Source organism: Mustela putorius, unplaced genomic scaffold (genome assembly GCF_011764305.1).
Source record: "Mustela putorius furo isolate JIRA1106 unplaced genomic scaffold, ASM1176430v1.1 tig00003969_pilon_pilon_pilon, whole genome shotgun sequence".
Classification (NCBI taxonomy): Eukaryota; Metazoa; Chordata; class Mammalia; order Carnivora; family Mustelidae; genus Mustela; species Mustela putorius.
Genome location: NW_025422112.1, coordinates 2,393,428 through 2,415,540, shown reverse-complemented (window position 1 = coordinate 2,415,540; position 22,113 = coordinate 2,393,428). Strand labels below are relative to the sequence as shown.

Below are 22,113 nucleotides of genomic sequence, written 5' to 3'. Positions count from 1 at the left end.
TGAGCTACACTGTCAGATATTATCCATTGATTTTAGTACATGTAATTCCATAAAGTAAAGCTCATGGCGGTGATTTTTCCTCAAATTGTGGCAAGTGTAAAAGCAATGACCGTATTTTGCAAATAAATATCCCAATTTTTATAAAGTGATTTATAAAGAGTAATGGGAGTTTCAAGAGGTTGTTCACCACAGTATCTCCAGGATTGAGTATAATAGCTTGCACATATTAGCCATTAAATAAATATTTGTTACATGAGTAATGTTCTCTGACCTTCTCTTCTATCACATGGCTTATAATCTGGCACAGGTTTTTTTTTTTTAATATGTAGCCATAGGTTTCTCAACAACAGACAGTAGGAACCGGGGAGGGAACATGTCTATTATGTATGCCATCATATTCCATATTCCATAGCCTATAAATACCTATATGCACACAGTTGAATAAATTAAAGAAAGGCCCATGTTGTGTCTTATTTACTTGTCATCCTAAGTAGTCATACAAGGCATGTGGCTTCATTCCTATTTCTTTTTTTTTTTAATTGCATTTATTTATTTGAGAAAGAGAGAGAGAGAGAGAACAGGGGGAGGGGCAGAGGGAGAAGCAGGGAACCCAATTCAGGGCTCCACCCAGGACCCTGAGATCATGACCTGAGCTGAAGTCAGATGCTTAACCTACTGAGCCACCCAGGCACCCCTTGATTCCTATTTAATTAGGAATATCCTTGCAACAATGCAGTCTTACTCATTGCGCCTTTGAACTAAGGGAATGCTGCAGCAACTAAGGCAGACCTGTGCGAACTTGTCCATCGCTTATTTTTTCTGTGAAATAACTTCTGAAAATACGTTTCCATTATTTTGGAGAATATCCCCGTCTCTCACAGCAGGGAAATTATGTTCATTTGATTGGTGCTGGAGAAGCTGGAGTCTGAGAGAGAGTGAGCCTAGTGCTCATTTTGGGTTAATTCTTTATTTTTTCCTGTAAAATACTCTCGAAGACCTTCATCCCCTTAGATTAGTGGGAGAGCAGCTGGCAGGATTCAGAGAAATCTCACCAAGCTCAACATCCTTCCTTTAGAATAAACTTGGGTTTTAAGTACCAGATCCTGTTCTTTCTTGCTAGGTCCACTGAACTCTGCCCCCACTCCCAACAACAAAATCAGACACGCTTGAATTCACATTCTTGCTGTCCTTTGTGAATTGTTTAATTCAGGCAGGTTACTTCCAGCTCTGAGCCTCAGCTCCTTATTTGTGAAGCTCCGATGACGATATGAGCGCGTACCTTGTATGATTCTGGTGGGGATTCGATTATGTAGATATACACAGAGTGCTTAATGAGGATTATTTCCATCATCCCTAATCCTCATTATAAATTGCTTAGTATGGAGCCCTAATAGGTAGGTGCTTTGTGTGTGGTAGCAGCAACTAATCGCATTCCAAACACCGATGAGACTCTAAAAACAGAAGCTGCGTCCCACAGCTGTACCCTCATATTGACTTAACCGCTGTTGTTTAGTTTCCTCGTTACAAAATGGAGTTAAAACAGTTAATAGTTCAATTTATCATAAAAGATAAATGAGAAGATATATGTAAGTAAGCAGCTTATGGATGGCAGTCACCGTGGGAACGGGTTATTTGTCTATTTTGTCTACTCCTGTTTCTGAGCTTGGCCTCGTGATACTCCACCCGGAGAAGCGAGTCAGGTAACTAGTTTCAACGAGGGCGCACTTCCTCCTTTCCTCCGGAGGTCTGGACCTTTCCTTCACCCTCGGGAGGCGCCCGCACCTGCATAGCGCCGCACCTGCATAGCGCCGCACCTGCATACCGTGGAGCCGCGGACCCAGAGACAGCATTCGTGATGTCTTCTACTGCTCCCCATAAAGAGGAACGGAGTGGCTTTGGTATTACTTCAATAAAAATTGGGGCCCAAAACATTTAAATCAGTGTCCTTTTTCAAGATGGACAAGCAGTGACATTGCATATGTATTTTAAGGAGCAAGAGACTACCTTTCAAAAGTGATATGCTATAGGGTTATGTCATGGATACTCAATACATCTTATTGAATCGAATTAAAATTAATATTAAGTAGTATTTTAATTAAAGAGTGTATTTTTGAAATTAATTTTATAGACTGACATGCTACTTGACTATTCTTTTTTTTAAATTTTTTTAATTTTTATAAACATATAATGTATTATTAGCCCCAGGGGTACAGGTCTGTGAATCGCCAGGTTTACACACTTCACAGCACTCACCATAGCACATACCCTCCCCAATGTCCATAATCCCACCCCCTTCTCCCAAACCCCCTCCCCCCAGCAACCCTCAGTTTGTTTTGTGACGTTAAGAGTCTCTTATGGTTTTTGACTATTAATACTTATGCCAAGTGTTATACGGCACTTCTAAGAGCTACAAGAAAATAACCTGAAAGCTGCAGTTTCAGCCCTTAAATGTTTTGAAAATTTTGACTATATTACTCCTCAATGATCTTTGTGACAGCAGGAAAGACACAGCATTGTTGGCAAATCAATGAGTCAGACAGTGGACAAAGTGGAACATATAAGACACTGTTCAAAATGCTCACTGTTGCTGTTAAAAATGATCTATGATTTTGATTAATTGCTTTTGAAATTTCGATCAAAATTGATCTGTCCAGGTTTCTGGTACTGGCTCTTGTATGTCAGACCTCACCCTGGAATTACATAAATCAGTTTAGCCTGGACTTCTGTAAAAACTGGGGGTAGAAAGAAGTAATTTCTGAGTTGTCAGTGACTGATGGATGTTCTGATTTCACAGATTTAGTAAAGAAAAGGTCTTACCGTAGCTGTCATAGGCATCCTCACTTACTCCATGACCGTAGTCATAGTATTCAGGGACACTGCAACAGATTTAGACAGCAATCAATGCTACTGTAATCAGGAGGAATCAACCCAGAAACTCATATGGAATTTGAAAGCAAAATGTGTGCTAAAGTAATATCCTGAGAACCTTCTAGGTATCAAATACAATCCTAAAAAAAAAAAAAAGAAAAAAAAATTCAGGAAGAAAAATACAGGTTATTGTCAAAGAGTGCTATGATTTTCTCATGGCACCTCAGAACTTCTTTATCTCTAACCTCCAATTTTATAAATCAAATTTTGCTTAAAACACAAGTATAATACTTTAAAATTTGTCAAGAGGGAAGTTATAAAGATCTATTTCCAAGAAAAAGTGCTATAGAAGATGACAATTTGCCCAGTTGTGTATGGCTCTTAACCCTGTTACCCTAAGAAATATGCATCCCCTTCATCTTCACTTCCTAACACTGAAATTATATTTATATGCCCCTCTAGCCCTTCCACAGCCTGTCCATGCCCTTCTCAAATAGATAAGTGATTTATCTTTAATATTTTACTAGATGCTTCCCTGTTTCAATAACTGACAAGAAGGTGTCCTTCCTCCATTTCTTACTCAAGTTGCTTCAAGTCTTCCCTCACTACGGATCTCATCACTCTGTCCTGCACCGTTTTCCCCTTTAAGGCACCATTCTCATTAGCATTCTTGCATTTCATCCCCCAAAAGTCCTCTCTCAACCCTCACTTCCCCACACAGGGATATGACTACCCCTTACTCTGCCCCTTTCTGGTAAAATTTCTTGAAAAGAGACAAGTGCTTATTCTTTTCGCTGCCTCTCCTTTTATACATATGTTTTTGAAGACAGTCCAACCAATCTGTTGTCTCCAATAACGTAGCTCTTGTCAGTACCTTGACATTTCAAATCTAGTGGTGGAGAGGTGGTCCTTGGTTTACATTAGCACCGTTTAACACCGTTGACCACTTCCTGCTCCTGGGACCATTCCACTTGCTTCTGAGATGTCCTCAGAATAAACAGTAGCTACTTATATTAATATACTTACATTGATAATTTATGAGACCCTGTATTTTTCCTGCAAATAAGCTCCTTCATTTTACATCTACAGCTTGAATCTTAATTTCTGATTTATATTATATACATAATAAATTTGTAAGTTATGTCAAGATTACTAATTTCTCTTAATTATATAAAGTGTGGTGAGAAAAATGGCTTAATATCAAATACTAAATTGTATAAGGACTGAGGGTAAGCCACAGATACCAAAGGGTTAGGTTGAAAGAAAGACACAAAAGCCTAAAATTCTGTGGTTGTCATTATCCCTCAGGGAAATCCCATAGGTCTCATTATATTAAACAATTCAGATTTCACTGACAGTAAGGAAAAAGAAGCAAAACAGATAATACAGGTCTATGTATTAGAGGTGAAAAAGAGAAATAAAGAGAAGTTTGGCCCTCTTTATCTTTCTGGGAGGCAACTCATAATGCATTAATTCAATTTTTAGTGTAAAATAGTGAGAACAAATAAAAGAAGAAGGCTACTGAACCTAAACCTCATTGCCCAGAATGTTTATACACAAACTGTCTAGGAAAAAAGCATGGCAATATGTTTTTCTTCCCATCTCTGGGACTGTATAAGTCTAAGGTCATTGACTATCAGCTGGATGTTTATCCCTTCTTACGCATCCTTCGCTTAATAGAAGTGATATAACCTAATTGAGAACCCTCATTAATATGTAGTAAATTCCTGAGAGTTGTTACATTAATTCCCAGGTGATCAAGAAATGGCAGTCATGAGAATGTGATTTAAGAAGCCTCGTTCCCATTTAGAGGGATGAAGAGAAAATGAAGACATCGACAGCAGCTTCTCTCTCCCTTCGTCCCAATCAATAATTTTTCCCTGAAAACCCGTGCTTACGTTTCCCAGCATGCTGTATAAAGACCACTAGCTCCACTATCTAGTGGTGCAACTATGTGTCTCACCGTATTTCAATTTTAATTTTAATTGATGAAGATAAGCAACAGGAAGAAGAAAATAGTGAGAGAGACCATGAGAAAAGAACTCTAATTATTATGGGTCATCAATGGTACATACACACCAAGAAGGAGTTTTAACTTTTAGCTACTCTGCAAAGGAGAAAGTAGGACATATAAGACATTTGTAAAATAATGGGTGATGCAAAATAATAGATGATAATCATAGCGGACTCTGCCAGAGTCCATACCTTTGCTCATCTAAATATGACTTCTCACTTCTTCCATAGGAAAATACGTTGCATGGACAAAAAGCTGAATGGTGAATGAATACATTCCTCAGCTATGCTTACAACTAGATGTGCCCTGTGACTAAGCCAGGAAACATGGAAGGTGCACAGATGTGAGGGTTACTTCCAGTTTTATGACAACCTCTTCATCTTGGACCTGTGCACTCTCACCTGCTCAGCATGCAGTCCAAGTGATGATCTAGCAGCTACCACGCAAAGAAAGACTGCCTTAGGAAGTGGTGGTCTGCGACATGGGAGGAGCTTTTGTCTCTAAATGTTCCTGTTGGGGTAGATTTACTGTAAACCACTGCCGATCTCAGGGATTGTTGGGAGAAATTTTTTTTTTTTTAATCTTGTTTGAGCCATTGAACTTGACTCTTTCTGTTACAACAGTTAAGTCTAACAAAGAAAGGAGTACATAGAAGTGTAGAAATGCCATTAAAATCCCCCAATATTGGGCATAATCTTAGAGGTAGGGTGGAGAGTGCAAGGAAAAAAATACAGCCAGGTAGAGAGCAAATAAGCTTTGTTACGCCATTGCCTGTGAAAACTTGGAGCAGTAGACCGCAGGTCTGCGTATATTTTGACACTACAGGAAAAAAGCTGAACAAAGCTCAGTTGTTCAGAATCCTGCTGCCTTTAGAAAGGTTTACAAAAGTCATGAGCTTAAAGAAGAATGGGCCATTTTTCCAGGAGAAACAAAAGTGAATAGAACTTTTGCTAAGAGAAATGATCTCTGCCTGATTTATGTGTCAGTTCTGTAATTTAAAATGAAAGAATGTTCAGAAATTTGGGGCTTAACAGGTTTAGAGAAGTCAGCTGTTCCTGTATTCCAATAGGAGGAGATAATGAATGCTGTTCAAAAATGCCCTCATCTCATCCCATTAGATTTTACTCTCATATATGATCCCTAAAACAATCCTCACTTCCCTGAACATGTACAATCAGGAAGCATGCCATAAAATTTGAATTCCCTAAAAAGGACATGCTATATTTGGCTCAATTCAGGTGTGGCTATGGATAAGACCACTTATCAATTAGGATAAAGAAGAACCTTCTAGGAAATCTGATACAACCTCCATAAAAGAAAACCAAGGCTGCCGGATGCACTAATGAAAATATTATTTCAATGTTGTTGTTTAGGTGTCTTAGCTTGTCAAGATTTTATCATTTTTATTGTCTATGGACCATCAGTGTTTCCCAACAGAATTTTCTATTGTGATGATTCTGTTCCTTTACCGACACTTTATATTGGGGAAGAAAGTTGAGAGCAGGAACGTTAATCTCTTTGTCATTTACAGGTTGCCAGACTTCAAAGAATCAGGACCTAATATTTAAGTCTGTATATTTCCCAGAGATCCTGGATTTTCAGCGGTTGCAGTAATTGGAATTGAACTTGGATTTCTTCTGTTGGGTAGAAAGTAGGCATCTTTGTTTTAATGAGAAGAAGGGTATTCACTCGTATTTGTAAGACTAGAGGGCTGGACATAGAAGACTTCTAGTTGTTCCCCTCCGAAATCCATTTGTCTTTTCTTCCGTAAGAGAGACTGACCACTTCAGGACTACATTTCCTAGACTCCCTTATAAGTCTCCCTTATATTGGAAGGTGGGCAGGTACAGAATGATATGTAAAAATTTTTTAATGATTTGCATAAAAGTAAAGTCCTTTGTCCTCTACTTCTTTTCAACCTTTATGTAACTGACTGGAAGTGTGAATGATTAGAGCCAGTGATGGTGTGGTGAACTAAATCTTTTTGTCTCCCCAGATTTATACGTTGAAATCTTAACCCCCATGTTATTGTATTAGGAGGTGGGGACTTTAGGAAGTAATTAGATCATGAGTGTGTGGAACCCTTATGAATAAGATTAGTGCCCTTAAAAAGGGGACACCAGAGAGCTCTCTTGTTCTCTTACTACCATGTGCAGATACAAGAGGATGGAGGTCTGCAATCTGTAAGAGACTTCTCATCAGAATCCAGCCATGCTGGTACTCTGACCTCGGACTTCCAGCCTCCAGGATTGCAGGAAATAAGTCTTTGTTTTATAAGCCACACCATGTATGATATTCTGTGACAGCAGTCTAAAATAAGATAGCATTCCACTAGCCTGGATCCCTAAATGGTGTCATGGAGCAGAACCCACCTACTTACCCATTTTTATTATGTGTGAGGGACATAAACTTTTCTCTTATTTGGGCCACTGAATTGTGGATCTCTTTACTAATAAGCTATAACTGATAATATAGTTGGCAATTAAAGCAAACCTTAAAAATGAACAGACATCCAGTAAATATTTGTTGAATGAATAAGTGATTGAGCAAAAGAATTCAAGAAGACATGATTGTGTTTGAACATGAATAATTTAGAACATTTTGCTATAATTATCTTTATAAAACTTTGTATATGCTTCAGAAGGGATGTCTATTTATATTGACAGCAATGGGAGCAGTGAAAAATGAAACACGTTTATTTTCTGATATGAATGAAATTCAGATTAAAAGTTTAAAAGTAGTGTAACTGACAGTTCATCTGTGATTTTAATATATTGTTACATTATTTTTCAACTTAAAACATATATGATTTGGCTAGAGAAAGTAAACTGTAGTGTTGGCTCTAAGCTTTTCATGCCATTATTTCAGAAAGCTACTGTTTCATTACATTAGTTTCATTTTTCTGTTGTGTAATAATGTGAGTAAAAGCAGACAAATAAATTTAGTATAAACACAACCTGGTTATTTAATTTTTGGTTCACTGTGATTCTTATATTTATATTTAGAAAATATATAGCTATCAAGGTATCTAAATACATTGTGACAATTGTGGAAGTGTTAATTAAAATGATAATTATTGGTGATTTGGAACTTAATTACTCTGGTGGTTATAGCAGATGAAATTTTCCTAAGAACTGGCACATATATAAAATCATGTTAGCTGCAATGACTCATTAAACAATATCTAGTTGTTAGTAAAATTCTCCACAAATTTTGGCTTTTTGATATCAAGACCCATAGGCATTAATAAATATTTGGGGAAAATAACATATACATAAGCGGAGTAAAAGGAGGCAGGGAAATATCTGATTAATTTATCAATGGTCATTTGTAAAAATATAAAAAAATCAGAAATGGAAAATTCCAGTTCTTTTTTGATGGATAGAAGAGTATTTTATCCCAAACAGACCCATAGCGATTCCCTCAGACAACTAATGAAACAGCAGTGAACACAATAGAAAAAGTTAGGATGAAAAGTGGAGTCCAGGAAACCAAATAATATCATCACCATAATCTAGCTGTTTCCCCAGCACCTGTTACATAACAACCCTTAGTTTCTCTAGGGCTTCACAATCTAGCAGTTGGTGTTCATGGCCCTGTGGCAGGAGAAGCCACACGGATGGTGGAGCTGCCTAACTGGGACTCACTGAGACTAACCAAGCTTGTCAAGGAAATACTTGGACCTTCAGTAGTTACAAAGACAGACACTGGCCATAATATAAATGAGAACACTGCTGTATAAGGGTTGTTCAAATAACCAAACCAGACTGGTACAAGTGAGGGAAAAATAGAGGATGCACTTAATAAAAGATCCACACTTTGTTTAATTTTTGCCTGATCTTTTGGTAAGACATAAAAATCACCAGAGAGGGGCACCTGGGTGGCTCAGTGGGTTAAAGACTCTGCCTTCAGCTCAGGTCATGATCCCAGGGTCCTGGGATGGAGCCCCGCATCCTGTGCTCTGCTCACCGGGGAGTCTGTTTCCCCACACCCCTTCCTGCCGCTCTGTCTGCGTGTAATCTCTGTCAAATAAATAAATAGAATCTTTAAAAAAAATCACGAGAGGTAATTAAGCATTTTAAGAATACACCACGGTTTATTGTGGTCGTCCGAAGATGAAAGCGCCCGCATTCGTGAGTTCGGGCTGCACTTAGTTTATGCTGTGTGGTCTTTCATCTCAACTTCTTTTTGACGCTTGAGTAGACTGAAGGTTTGTGTCTATGAAGCTGTACAACTAGATGAAGATGAATTTTAACTAAAGCTTCATTCATTATTTTCTCAATTGAAGAAAAGTAAAAACTACAAAATAATATTTTAGAAAAAGGGATAAAGGACTTGATTAATGTATTAATAGGAATTATTATTTTATAACTTCCAATTTTTTAGGATGAGCGTGTGAGCAGGGCGGCAAAGGGCAGAGGGATAGAGAGAATCTTAAGCAGTCTCCATACCCAGCATAGAGCCGGACATGGGGCTGGATCTCATGACCCTGAGATCATGCTCCTCCAACTATTTTTAGCATGCAAGTAAACTCTCTTTAAATTTGCTCTCCTAAGCATTTACGCTGAGATAAGTTATGGCGCGTTTATGCTGTAGTTCCAGAAATATTTGTCAAGTAAAGGTAAGTTTTCAGCCCAGCTCCCATCCTCAAATTGCAAATTGGTAGTTCCTTATTTTTATATCCACTTACATGGTGATCAAAGCCTTCTGTTAAATTTCATAAAGTTCCATGAAAGTGCTACTTACAAAGCAACTTGTAAACCTAGCAAGTAGATTATGATCACAGCATACTGGTACATTTTGAAAAGCAACCAAATGTACTTGAATTTTATTACTAAATTGCACAAATGACTGGTGGTCTCTGAATCCACTGTCGTGATTAATACTACAGTAGTTAGAAATGAAGACTCATAATATTAACTGGGCTGCTACCAATTAATTTCAAGGGTTTAGAAATGAAATACTCTGAATTATTATTAGAATAGGTAAATATAAAACACAATTATGATATATCAAGTCATAAGGAAAAAACATAGGAAAGAAAACATATACTATAACTGCTAATCATGAGTGAATCCTTCTATGCATAGTTTAAAATTCTTAATTTCATGCTTGGAGATTAAAATCACAAATAGCAATAACATTGGGATTAATAGATTTAAATATGAAAAAGGTATAGCTTACATTACTTAAGCACCATTATGTATTCATATCTTATACATTTCATTTTCCATTCAAGAATTTTTCCATTTAGAAATTGGACTTTATTCTGAAGGAAACTGGAGAATTAAAACATACAAGCTAATCTTTCTGATACTAGAAATTAGTGCTCACATATAGGATCATTTGCTTTGTTGGGAAATCACTATCATTGCATTCATTAGTAAATAAAAACTTGTGTAAAAAGAAACCATATGAGACAAACTTATACATTACTAATACAGAAATAATCAAAACAAATATTAAAGAAATAAAATTCTCTTAAAACTATATATGTCATAAATATATATTTTAAACTAAGCTCCATGTTCAGCATGGAGCCCAAAACAGGGCTTGAACTGATGATCCTGAGATCAAGACCTGATTAGGATCAAGAGTCAGATGCTTAACCAACTAAGCCACCCAGGTGACCCTAAAATATTTTAAAATTTGAAATATGTTGATCATTCTGTGTGTGTGTGTGCTCAAAAATATTACATGAAATACATTCCTTTTTATGTGTACCTGTTCAACTAAAATGCAAACACCCTTTTCCCTGCTCTAATATCAACAGTTTTCAGAGTTCTAACAAGGGAAAAGATCAATGCTTTAGATACATATATATTTTTAAAGTATCTTTGGAATTCCATCAAGATTGGATGAATAGTTTTAAAATATTTTAGAAATTCATTCATTCATTCATTTCTTCATTCATTCATTCTGTTCAGTCAATAGCATTGTGTTATAGGCAGCTGTTTTGCGTATACACAGAATATATAGTGTAAATATATACTAGTATAAATAGAATATAAATTTGTGTCTTCCAAAAATAACTAGTAAACTACATTAAACATGGATGGATGGATGGAGAGAGATAACATAATAACCATCTGCAGTTATCTTGGCCAATTTGTTTTGAGAAGTAAAAGATATAAGTCTCTCACTCAAAGGTAGCTCATTATGAGTCAGAAAAAGTTCACAGTCCATTCCCTAATCCATTTGGAGGAAAACAAGGATTTCTTCTAAAAATGATAACACAGAATATAGAAAGAGAAGTATTTGAACTTAACATTGAAAATCGCTATTTTCCATTTTTATAGAGTGTGTCATCTTGGACAAATCATTTAATCTCTCTGAACTTCAATTTCTTCACCTTTAATATGGAAATGATAATATTTACCTCAAGCATTAATGAGAAAACCTGTGACAGCCCCATGATAATTGCCTAGTACATAGCAGGCACTTGTTAAATATTAATAATGGGTAATTGTCCAATCAATAAAGTCATAGACATAAAGATTTTCTTTTTCATATTCATAATGGTTGCAATGCTGAAGGTGATTCCATCTTCTTGAAATACTCTGAAACAGGAAATAACCATACATGCCCTCTTAAGTTTCAGCTGATGGAATTTAATGTCCACAGGATGAAAAACAGGCTGATTATTCTTGAGGGGAGTGACATATTTGTTCTGCTCATAGGTTAATGATCAAGGCAGATGATCTATATAAGACATCTAGTATAGAATTATGATCAGCTTTGCAATGATCTTCTGTATAGAAAATAGGTGTTGTAGGAGTGCAAGCTTATGTTCCAAATGAGAGAGAAATGCATTAAATATATTTTTGCTGATCTGGATTCAACACTGCACATACATGTCTGAAAATGGCCTCTTTTTATAGACACCCTTTAATTATTTGTTTCCAATTCGGCTTGTATTTTTTTGCTTACTTTGACCCTTTATTACATAAGTGAAGGGTGAGCAATTTTATAACAAAAACATTAATCTTCTCTTTTATTTCATGGAATTATCATTAGAACATAGCAATTATTTTCTATAAATAAGACCTTCAACTGACTGATTAATTAGGCTCAGTGATACATGACATTATTAAATGAACTGTTACATGCTCTTGGTATAAGTACACAGAAGCTACCGAACCCTAGTTTGAAATGACATAATTCCAACTGTATACACATTATCTTTTTGGCTGGATCATAATTTATGAGTATCAGTAAGATTTCAGTGCTATAAACATCAGCATAATTTCTAATTATTTCAATACTCTAATCTAGTTGACTTTGAGACTGAATTCATTGGTGCAAGCCGCACTATGGCTGTGTGTTAATGCTGATTTTTGTTCTTCCCCACTCAAACATAAATGGAATCTCACCTCTGTTGTATAATGTTCCAGAAGAAGGTTTTACTTATTAAAGTATTGCTTTCATGCACCAGACTTTAGAAATTTAAATAAATAAAACAAAGTCTGGGTAAAGAATATATGAATTAATAACTGATTCTGTTTTGATAATTTTTTTTATGTGAGGAAACAAAGCCACATTCTTCCAAAAACTCTCAAAATATAACTTAAATCAGGTGAGGCTGTGTCTCTGTATACCACCATAGTGGCATGCTATGAACTGAATTGTAATTGTGTATTTTCATGTTTCTCTTTTCTCTAATCCTGACTGTGAATGCTAATTCTTTAGTATGCCGTACAAATCCCTTTTCTATCACATTGTAATTACCAAACCCCACACTCCAACATACATGGAGTGTATACAATTCATGACTCCATGAAGAGGAGTCTCCCACTTCATGTCTCCATTCATGGTCCCATGCCTCCAACCATGGCATCCTTCTGTTTAAATGGGCTTCCTCCACTTCTTCACCTAAGAAGGTATCCACTGTCCTTTTGGGATCCAGCTCAGCAGTTGGCTTCTTATTAAAGTGTTACCAGTTAAGATGTTACCTGTTCTCACTTGCCCTCTGTAAGACCTTGTGGACATTTTTGTGTAGATCAGCTGTGATTGTTCCAGAATGTTCTTTAAAATCTGTCTCTTCCTTTAGCACAGTGCTCTCAGTAGCTAATGTGCATAAGATCAGAAGGATACTGTACCAAACATACAGATTCCTGAGCCCCCACTCTTCAGATTCTAAATCAGCTGTCCTCAGCAGGGGCCCCAAGATCTATTTCATTTGCAGATGATTCTTATACAGAAGTCCAGGATCATGTTTTGTAAAAAAACAAAACAAAAACCCAAAAACAAAACAACAACAACAACACACACACACACACACACACACACACACGAAACTGCATTAATTGTGATTAAATAGATATCCAGGCTCTGCCTTATTTGCTTTGAATACGTAGGTACAGAATAGTGACATTCAATGAATGCTTGTTGAGTAAATGAATGAGTAGTTTTAAAATACTACATAATTTCTTTGTGAATAGTTTCTAAGCTGCCTGACAATCCTGCCAAGTAGATTTGTGACTGTTTATAACTATTCTCACAGAATTTTAATTAGTGGTCAATGTCAATTTAAAGGTTGCTGCTGAGCTGTGTCCTTGGTACTCTGTTTTCTAAAAAAAATTTTTTTGAAAGGTACTTGATAAAGAAATACAAGATATGCTAAGATGTATAGCTACTATTCTGATTTTAAAAATTAGTATTCAAAAAAGTAGTTCCAAATCAACAAAAGAAGGCCTAAACAACAAGGTGAAATGTCACAGAGATAAATGTACATGTCTGCATTTAGGTTAAAAAAATCAATTGCAACAATGCAGGATGGTGTTAGAACTGGCTTGACAGAAGTTCATTTAGGGAGAACCTAGGTTTCCAGTAGAAAACAAATTCAATAAAACCCAATAATGTGACATAGCCACTTAATAAAACCACATGGTATGGGCTTCTGGGTGCTTCAGTTGGTTAAGCCTCTGCCTTGGGCTAAGGTCATCATCCCAGGGTCCTTGATGGAACCCTGCACCACTGGGCTCCCCATTCAGCAGGGAGCCTGCTTTCCCTGTTCCTCCCTATTCATGTTCTCTCTCACCATCTCTGTCTCTCCCTCTCTCTCAAATAAATCAAATCTTTAAAAAAAAAAATCACATGGTAGGATGATGTAGAAGTAAAGTAAGAAGCGTTATTACAAATGATATAATAATGCTGTATCTTTGCACCGGTCAACTTTCATCTGATATAATGCGCCTCAAGATCATTGTGCCACACTTCAGATGGGTGCTTGGACAACTGGAGTGGTTTTATGAGAGAACAACTAGAGTAAATAGTGAAATGGGAATCATGATGAACCAAGAACAGTTGAGGAAAACCATGTTTATGTGGGCCCTGATCCTGGACACTGGCTTGTTACTGGTACAATAATGTTGCTTAACAAACAATCGCAAAATATTATTATCATACATGAGACAATTCACGTGTTTTTGTTAGGCTAGAGGTTTGCTAATCTAGGCTCACTGGGGGCTCTGTACCAAGCTTGGGTGGAATTGGGATTGGCCTTGAGGTTTGGACTGCCCATGTGTTTATTACAGAACTCCGACTAAGGGCACAATAGCTACCTAGAGAAGCTCTTCTCATGGCAATAGGAAGAGAGCAAATGGGAAATGCCTAGTCCTCTTAATGTATAGGCTTAAGATGTGACATTATTGTATTAGTCAAAGCAAGATATGGAATAGTGAGGAGTTAGGAAAACAATCTACGTCTTTTGTGAGAGATACTGAACAATCACACATGGGGGCAGTGGATGAAGAATTGTAGCCAAGAACGCATGGAGCACTGGGTGTTACACGTAAACAATGGAGCGTGGAACACTACATCAAAGAGTAATGATGTACTGTGTGCTGACTAACATAACACAATAATAAAAAAAACACACTCTATCACACTGTGGATATTGATAGAGGGACATTATCTTTATAAAGAAAAGCTGATAGGTATATCAAAATTAGATTTACTATGTGTAGCTTCACAAGCTGCTTACTGATCAATGTATATAAATGGAGATTACAGGGAAGAAGATATTACTTCAGCTTGAGAATTTCTTAATAAGCTGAGGTGTTAAAAAACAAAATGAAGTGTTTGGGAAGCAATATGTAGTACAAAGTACAATATTAGTACAAAGTGCTCAGTCTTTGGAATTGGACAGGAATCAGTTCAATCCTTGTCTAGTCCTGGGCAAAGTAAACATTCTAAACCTAGTTTCTTTATTTGTAATACGGATAAAACTGTCTACCTCATATGATCATGTTATAAAGTGCCTAATACACAAGCTGCTCTGTGTTATGGTATTATTTTTATTAGCAGCTTACTTCTTTGGTCAAGAAATGGTCAAGTGTTCGCTGACTAGTCCTTCGACTCCTCTCTTTGCTTCTTTCACACATCTTCTATAATTCAGTCTTACTGAATATTATATAATACAAATCTACAATTATTTATACTTGAATTCTAAATTCAAAAACTCTGAAATCAAATTTTTTTCTTCTTAAATAGGGTGTCTGAAATTATTAGGCAACAAAATTCTTACCTAAAGTGATAAATTATGTATAGCTATTTATGTCCTGCCTACTATAGTTACTCATTTATTTCAATGCAGTAATATTAATATATATTTGTGGCACAGATGCAATAATAATATATGCATTGTACTTCCCTTATAAAATGTAAACTATTCTGAATATGAAATATCTGGTCCACAGTATTATAACTGCTTAAATATATCAGAGAGTTCATTATTCTCCTTCTACCACCTAGAAAATAGAAGGTCCTTAATACATAATAACCTTAATGAAACAGTAAAATAGGATGTTGAGATTATTATTAAAAGAAATCTAGTTATGGAGACTTACTAATATCTATATTTTATTTTGGCTCTATTCCATATGCATCTGAAATAAATTCTGTTCCCTTTTCTGAGGTACCCCCAGGAGTTAAAGTGTCATGTTTTGTTTTTGTTTTAGTTTTTGTTTTTTTCCCACTCTATAATTTAATGATCACAAAGTCCGTATTTTCCATCTCAACCACAGGTGTTTCAAGAAAAATACCTCCCTTCTCTCATTACTAGTGTTTAACTACAAAAAAGTAAGACCTGGAGGTTTTGTTTTGTTTTGGTTTCGTTTTTGTTTTAAGTGCAAATTGATTTAGAAACCAAAGAAAGCAATGGAAGTGCAGACAGATCATTCAGAGAAAGGATGAAATAACAACTAATAGAGAACTTGCTGAGCTCAAATGAGCAAATCAGGCTGATGCAAAAAAAAAAAAAAAAGATGATCATAATTCATAATTTTCACCAAAGACAAATTCAGCTTTACCAGCTTCTAGATATGATGACAACCTCAAACTCTACCCCAAAATCATTCTTTTCTTACACTGGAATGCTATAATCCAGGCCTTCCTGTTCCTTTCCTATCATTTCAGGTAATAACTGCCCTACTACTCCTAAGTTATCTTATAATTTGATTCACCTGAAGGACATGTAGTTATTTAGTAATGAATCATATTCTCATTTCTTTGTCTTTGTACATTATCTTTGCCTGGTTAAGTTTTTTTTTTTTTTTTTTAACCCAATTAAATCACAGCTGGGCATCAGCTCTGTTTCAGAAAGCTTCTGGTACTTTCTCATTACCCTCTACTCGATGGCCGCCTATGTTCTCTCATAACCTCTGGCACATCCTTCTAGCACAGTACTCATTGCATGTTACACGTTTATTTGCATATCTGTCTTCTTCTCTAATTGTCTCCAAACAGCCCACTCGTGGATTTCAGGACGTCTTTAACAGACCACTATTTGAGTGCCCTCAAATAGCCATTTGGAAGGACTCCTTAATTCCATGTCCTTGGACACATTTTCTGGATACTGACTTCTTGCTTATGTATAGAACAGAATTTAGAAAACAGTGACTGTGGCTACCTACAGATATATTTGGTTTAACCTATAGAGGGTTTAACTTTCAAAAATTAGTTGCTAATATGCACTGAAAAACTGATGTGGCTAGTTATAGTTTCCCCAAACAGCCCCAATACAATTTTCCATGCTTGAACCGTGCCAGTTCCCCAGAGAGGGGTGAGGTCTAATACCCTTTCTCTTGAATCTGGCTGGACTTGTAACTTGCTTGTAACAGACTGAGCCCAAGTTGTGGAAGGCAATACAGTTTCTCTTTTGTTCTTTGGGATACTCATATGTGGCACTCTCAGCTGCCATGCTGTGAGGAAGCCTAAGCAACATCGAGTACTACATGAGCATCCCAAGCAGTAGCCCCAGTTTAGGTTATCAGCTGACATCTAGCATCATCTGCCAGATATATGAGAGAAGAATCTCCAGATGATTCCACACTCCAGCCACTGAGTCATCCCTACCATTTGAGTCTTCTTGCTGAGGCTCCAGACAAAGGGAAGAAGAAACAAACACCCCTGCTGTCCTTTGTTAGAATTCCTGATATACAAAATCCTCAAGTATGAAAGAGCATTATAAAGATGGTAATTTAAAAAAAATTAAAATAATGTTTTTATGTATTTGACAGAGAGAGAGAGACAGTGAGAGAGGGAACACAAGCAGGGGGAGTGGGAGAAGGAGAAGCAGGCTTCCTGCTGAGCAGGAAACCCAGTGAGGGGCTTGATCGCAAGATCCTGAGATCATGCCCTGAGCTGAAGGCAGATGCTTAACTGACTGAGCCAGCCAGGTGCCCCAAAGAGGGTTATTTTATACCACTTGGTTTGGAGATGGTTTGTTTTGCAGCAATAGTAACTGGAAAACGGGTTTTCTTTGGGGGGGGGGGATCTAAGCTCCCCTGGGCCCTTTAGTCTACATGAACTATATGGCCATAGTATCCTAAACTTGAACAGAAGATAGTTGCTTTCAACAGAGCACAGAATTTCCAGTTTGCCACAGTCTCCACTACTCCATGTCTTTATACCTTGGCAGTTATATATGCTTGTGAACATTTATGATCCCTAAATATGTTGATAACTATTTGTTACTTTTTTTTTTTTTTTTTTTTTAGTGTGGAGCTAAGTATCTTTAGTGACCATTGAAGCTAGAATTTCACCTTGGGCTCTTTGACTGGCTTTAATACTAGGCTTTTTGCAACACATCATGTTCTTCAAGAATCTAAGATGATCTAACAGTTCCCATTTCTGAAGCTCTGATTGCATATGGTTTGCTCAGTACTTTCCTGTTCCTTTTGAGGGGTATCTCTAGTTCTAAAGTAATCTGCTGAGAAGAAATGACTGACTACTGACATATCCTGATCTCAGTAAATGATTAAACAGGTTTCAGTTACTAACTGGGACACTTCCTTACGTTTTCCTGGGAGACTCGTCATTCAAGTGACTAGGGAAAATGTTTTTCCTAGCTTTTCTTATTGGAGACTTATAAAAGATATTTTATTGCTATTTTTAAATACAAATTGACTACTTAGGTAAGTAGTTTGGTTATCAAAATTAACCCTCGATGATAAAAAAAATACAATAAATATGTAATGAATAATTTGAGAAAACACATTGTTCCTTTCCTAAAACCAACAGCAAGTATTCTAGATGCCTAAAATAAGTATTCCAGATGAGGACTAAAAAAACTGTGTATCAAGAGCTGGAATCTTGGCAATACCCAATCCATTGTTCATGTATGCAGAGGTCTCTAGGCGATCTAGAGGCAGTAAATCCAGGCAATACCCAATCCATTGTTCATGTATGCAGAGATATCTAGATGGTATGAAAAATACAACTAACTTGTAGAATAACTGTGGAAAAATATCTCAAATCCAATAAACTTCTGTAAATTCAATCTCATCATTGGCTATAGTTTGAAACATTTAGAGAATTGAATTACAAAATGAGGGTGAGTCATTTTATACTGAATAGTACCACTTAAATGAATAGAACAAACTGTTACATACTTAATATGATAACTTTTATTAAATTACTGGATAACTGCAGTGACTTATACTTAAGTTTACATTAGAAGGGTTTCTGTAGATTCTTAGTATCAAATATAAGGACTTGCACTACATTTATAGCTTAAAAACAATAGTAAATAAATAAATTGCATTTTTTTCCTTTGGTCCAAACTTTTCAAAAGCATGCAAATAAATTACTAGATTTTTATTATATTAAGTGCATATTCTCTGTGGCTTGTTCAAATAATAGCAGAAATCTGTTGACTCAATGAATCGATTTACATTTTCAGACACTATTTATTAGTCTCTATGTCTAAGGCCTGTGGAGTTAACAGAGATGATTTGGAAGTCAACATTTACTACTTGAATAAACTTGGGAAAATCACCTGACATTTTTAAATTTCAGTTTTTTCTGCCTCAAATGTTACTGCAAGGATTGAATGAGACAAAGTGGCCTCAACAATTAGCACAGCAGCCAGCATAAAACTAATGTTAGTTAGCATGAATCATTAGTTTCAAGTTTCAAGCCTCTGAACAACAGACCAGTCGTTCCCATTGTGTGGGCTCTGACCCTTGAGGAGCTAAAAAGTTGTGCAAGGGAGTCCAAGAACGCAATTTGTTCACCAAATGTGTATTTGTGTGCTCACTGTGTATTCTGACTTTTCTTCTTTAGTTCCTAGATGCTTTCTCATTAATAAAATACAAATTCATTTAAAGGCATTACTGTTTCCATGACAATTCAATAAATTCATTATTTATATCTATAAGCAACTGATACTAATATATACAATTACTAGTTGTTGGGAGTCTGATACAATTTTTGGATGCTGTGCTGCCTCTCTTCCATTTGCCTTCCCACTTCCACTCTTCCCTCCAGCCTGTTCTGGGGATGACTAACAGCAACACCACCTAGTAGGTTTCTTGTCTTCTGCCTCTTAATGGGTTCAGCCAATGGAAGCAAAGATGGGAAACTGAAAGAGGGAGGAGAATGAGGTCAGGGTATTAACTCCCTGAACTTTCTCTTTGTGGAATGACCATGGCTCCCATTCTGAATCAAAGATCTCAGCTCCTTTCAATCCTAATTTTGGTAACAAACACCTTGCCCTGGGGATCCTAGTGCTAGAGTATTACACTGTTCCTTGTGGTTTCCCTTGTATTCTGCCACTGAAGATAGTTCCTGTATTAAATTCTCCTCAAATTATCCTAATTTAAGAGTGTCTTTTTTTTTTCCTACTGTGTAGACCTTGACTGGTAAAGATATTCAAAATGTGATCTTCATTCTAGAAAAACATTGGGAACTTACATATCAGAAAGATAAGTATATTCGCTCTCCTAGCTCATTCCTTTGTAATTTACAGAAGATTCTTTTCCTAGTGAATTCCTCACCTGATTCATGATTAAAAAAAGCAAAGTCTTCCATTATGATATTTTGCCTATTATACCAATTTTCAGTTAAAATTTTACACTGAAAAATTATAGTTTCTTAACATTTCACATCCAAATTAAATTGTCATTAGAATCAATGATCAAAATCCCTCTTGATTTTCATTTGCAGTATCACTGTTTCAGTCTAGGTAAATGTTAGTAACTTTTTTTTTTTTTAACATGTATGGCTTTGGTTTGGTATAGATTCTTCCTGAAAATTTGGGCACTGGGAAAAACCAACTCATTGGTAAAATGATGTGACATATGTAAATATGTAAAATATGTTTTCTTATTGAAGTATTACAAAAGCTATTTTATTGCATATTTTAAAATACGAACTGACTACTTAGACAAGTAGTTTAGCTATCAAAATTAACCGTCAGTAATAAAAAAATCAACAAATACATATGTAAAACATATGTGAATTTACATACTTTCAGAAGATTGATCTCTGAAAATGTTAATGACTTTGAGGAGTACATAAAATATTGGGTATCAGAACATGGACAGAATTTAATATTGAGTCCAATTAAAGTTGTTAATCACCAGCTGGAACTTGTCTTAAGCCAAAGACTTCAAATAATTGAGTTCCCCTGGAAATTGCAATGCTAGTCCTGCAATTCGAAGGTTGCATAATAAGCTCATCAATCCATTTTTTTTTTCCACTTTTTATCCTCATTGACACAGCGCAAGAGAAAAAAGATGGTCTGAGACCCCTCATATCATCATCATCTTTACCAGTCTTAATAATGTCATTACATTGAGCTGCCTCCTAAGGAATCTTTAGAGAAGTCCCTCTTCGGATCCATCTGAAAATTTCCAGAACTAATGACACCTTACAAGACAACTGGGGATTAATTAAAGTTGTTAGAGCTTCTGAACTCCAGGTGAACCTTTTTAGGGTTGTTACCTTGTGAACCTCCCTTAGACTCTTTATTGAAGATTATATAATTATTCCATTTAGGTGTCTGCCAGATTCTACTTTATAATTTCCACAAATTCTGTCCTCACCTATGCTGACTAACTAGTCATTTAAAGACCATTTTCTCTGAAGATTTTTATTTTTTTCTATCAGTTCTGCTAAGTCACACATAATTTACTGCTTTACCTTCAGCTTCTAAATTGGAATTTCTTCTGATTTTGACCATGACAGTGCCAAAATAATATTCATATTGTTTGTAAATGATGGAGATGTTTTATGCTCATACATTTCTCTTTATTCCACTTTAGAAACTTTCTCCATTTTCCTCCATAAATCCAAATCATACTTTAAAAAACCCTATTAAAGAGGCACCACTTGATTTAAAAAAAAACAAAACAAAACAGTTCTAGACTGATTCTTGTAAAAAATGAACTTTCTCTCACTTATAACTTCTAATACTTGGTCACTCTATAGTTGTTTCACTTATATTTATTTAAATATATATGCAGCTTGCAAATGATTCCTCAAACAAATTGTTAGGGGCAAATACTAAAATATATTTAAAAATTATTTTAGATAAGTATTGTCACCGTATGGTGAGTATGCTTTCTGACACATATAATCATTTAATAAGTGCTTATTTAACTAAATTGTTAATATTACCTTCTCCTGGCATAGTTGGATCAAGAGAAATAATCGAGATATAGGAATTTAATACATATGTCATGAATTTTCTCAGCGTTTATCTATTTCTATTACAAATTGGTACTATATTTAAAAATCCTCATAGTTTTCTGAAATACTGTTGTTAATTTCATTCATTTGTTGATGCGTTCATTTATCTTTTGTTCATTTATTCAACAAATCTTTACTGAGAACCTCTAGTGTGCCAGAAACTCTATGAGTATTAAGGCCATGTTTTGACCAAAATAGATATTTTATAATTATTGCAAAAGAGAACATTAGTATCACTTTTTGAGAATATTAGA

General features: G+C 35.9%; 1 protein-coding gene across 5 annotated transcripts in view; it reads right to left on the bottom strand.

The window, feature by feature from the left end:
* KHDRBS2 (KH RNA binding domain containing, signal transduction associated 2) overlaps positions 1-22,113 on the bottom strand; it is a 628,493-nt gene that overhangs the window by 62,373 nt on the left and 544,007 nt on the right. For 4 of the 5 annotated variants that reach the window (XM_045070404.1, XM_045070405.1, XM_045070407.1 and 1 more), the window contains exon 8: positions 2,818-2,876. The exons of the other annotated variant lie outside the window; for it this stretch is intronic. In XM_045070404.1, coding sequence (XP_044926339.1) covers positions 2,818-2,876 — 59 coding nt within the window. The remainder of the gene's footprint in view (positions 1-2,817; positions 2,877-22,113) is intronic. 5 annotated transcript variants of the gene reach the window in all.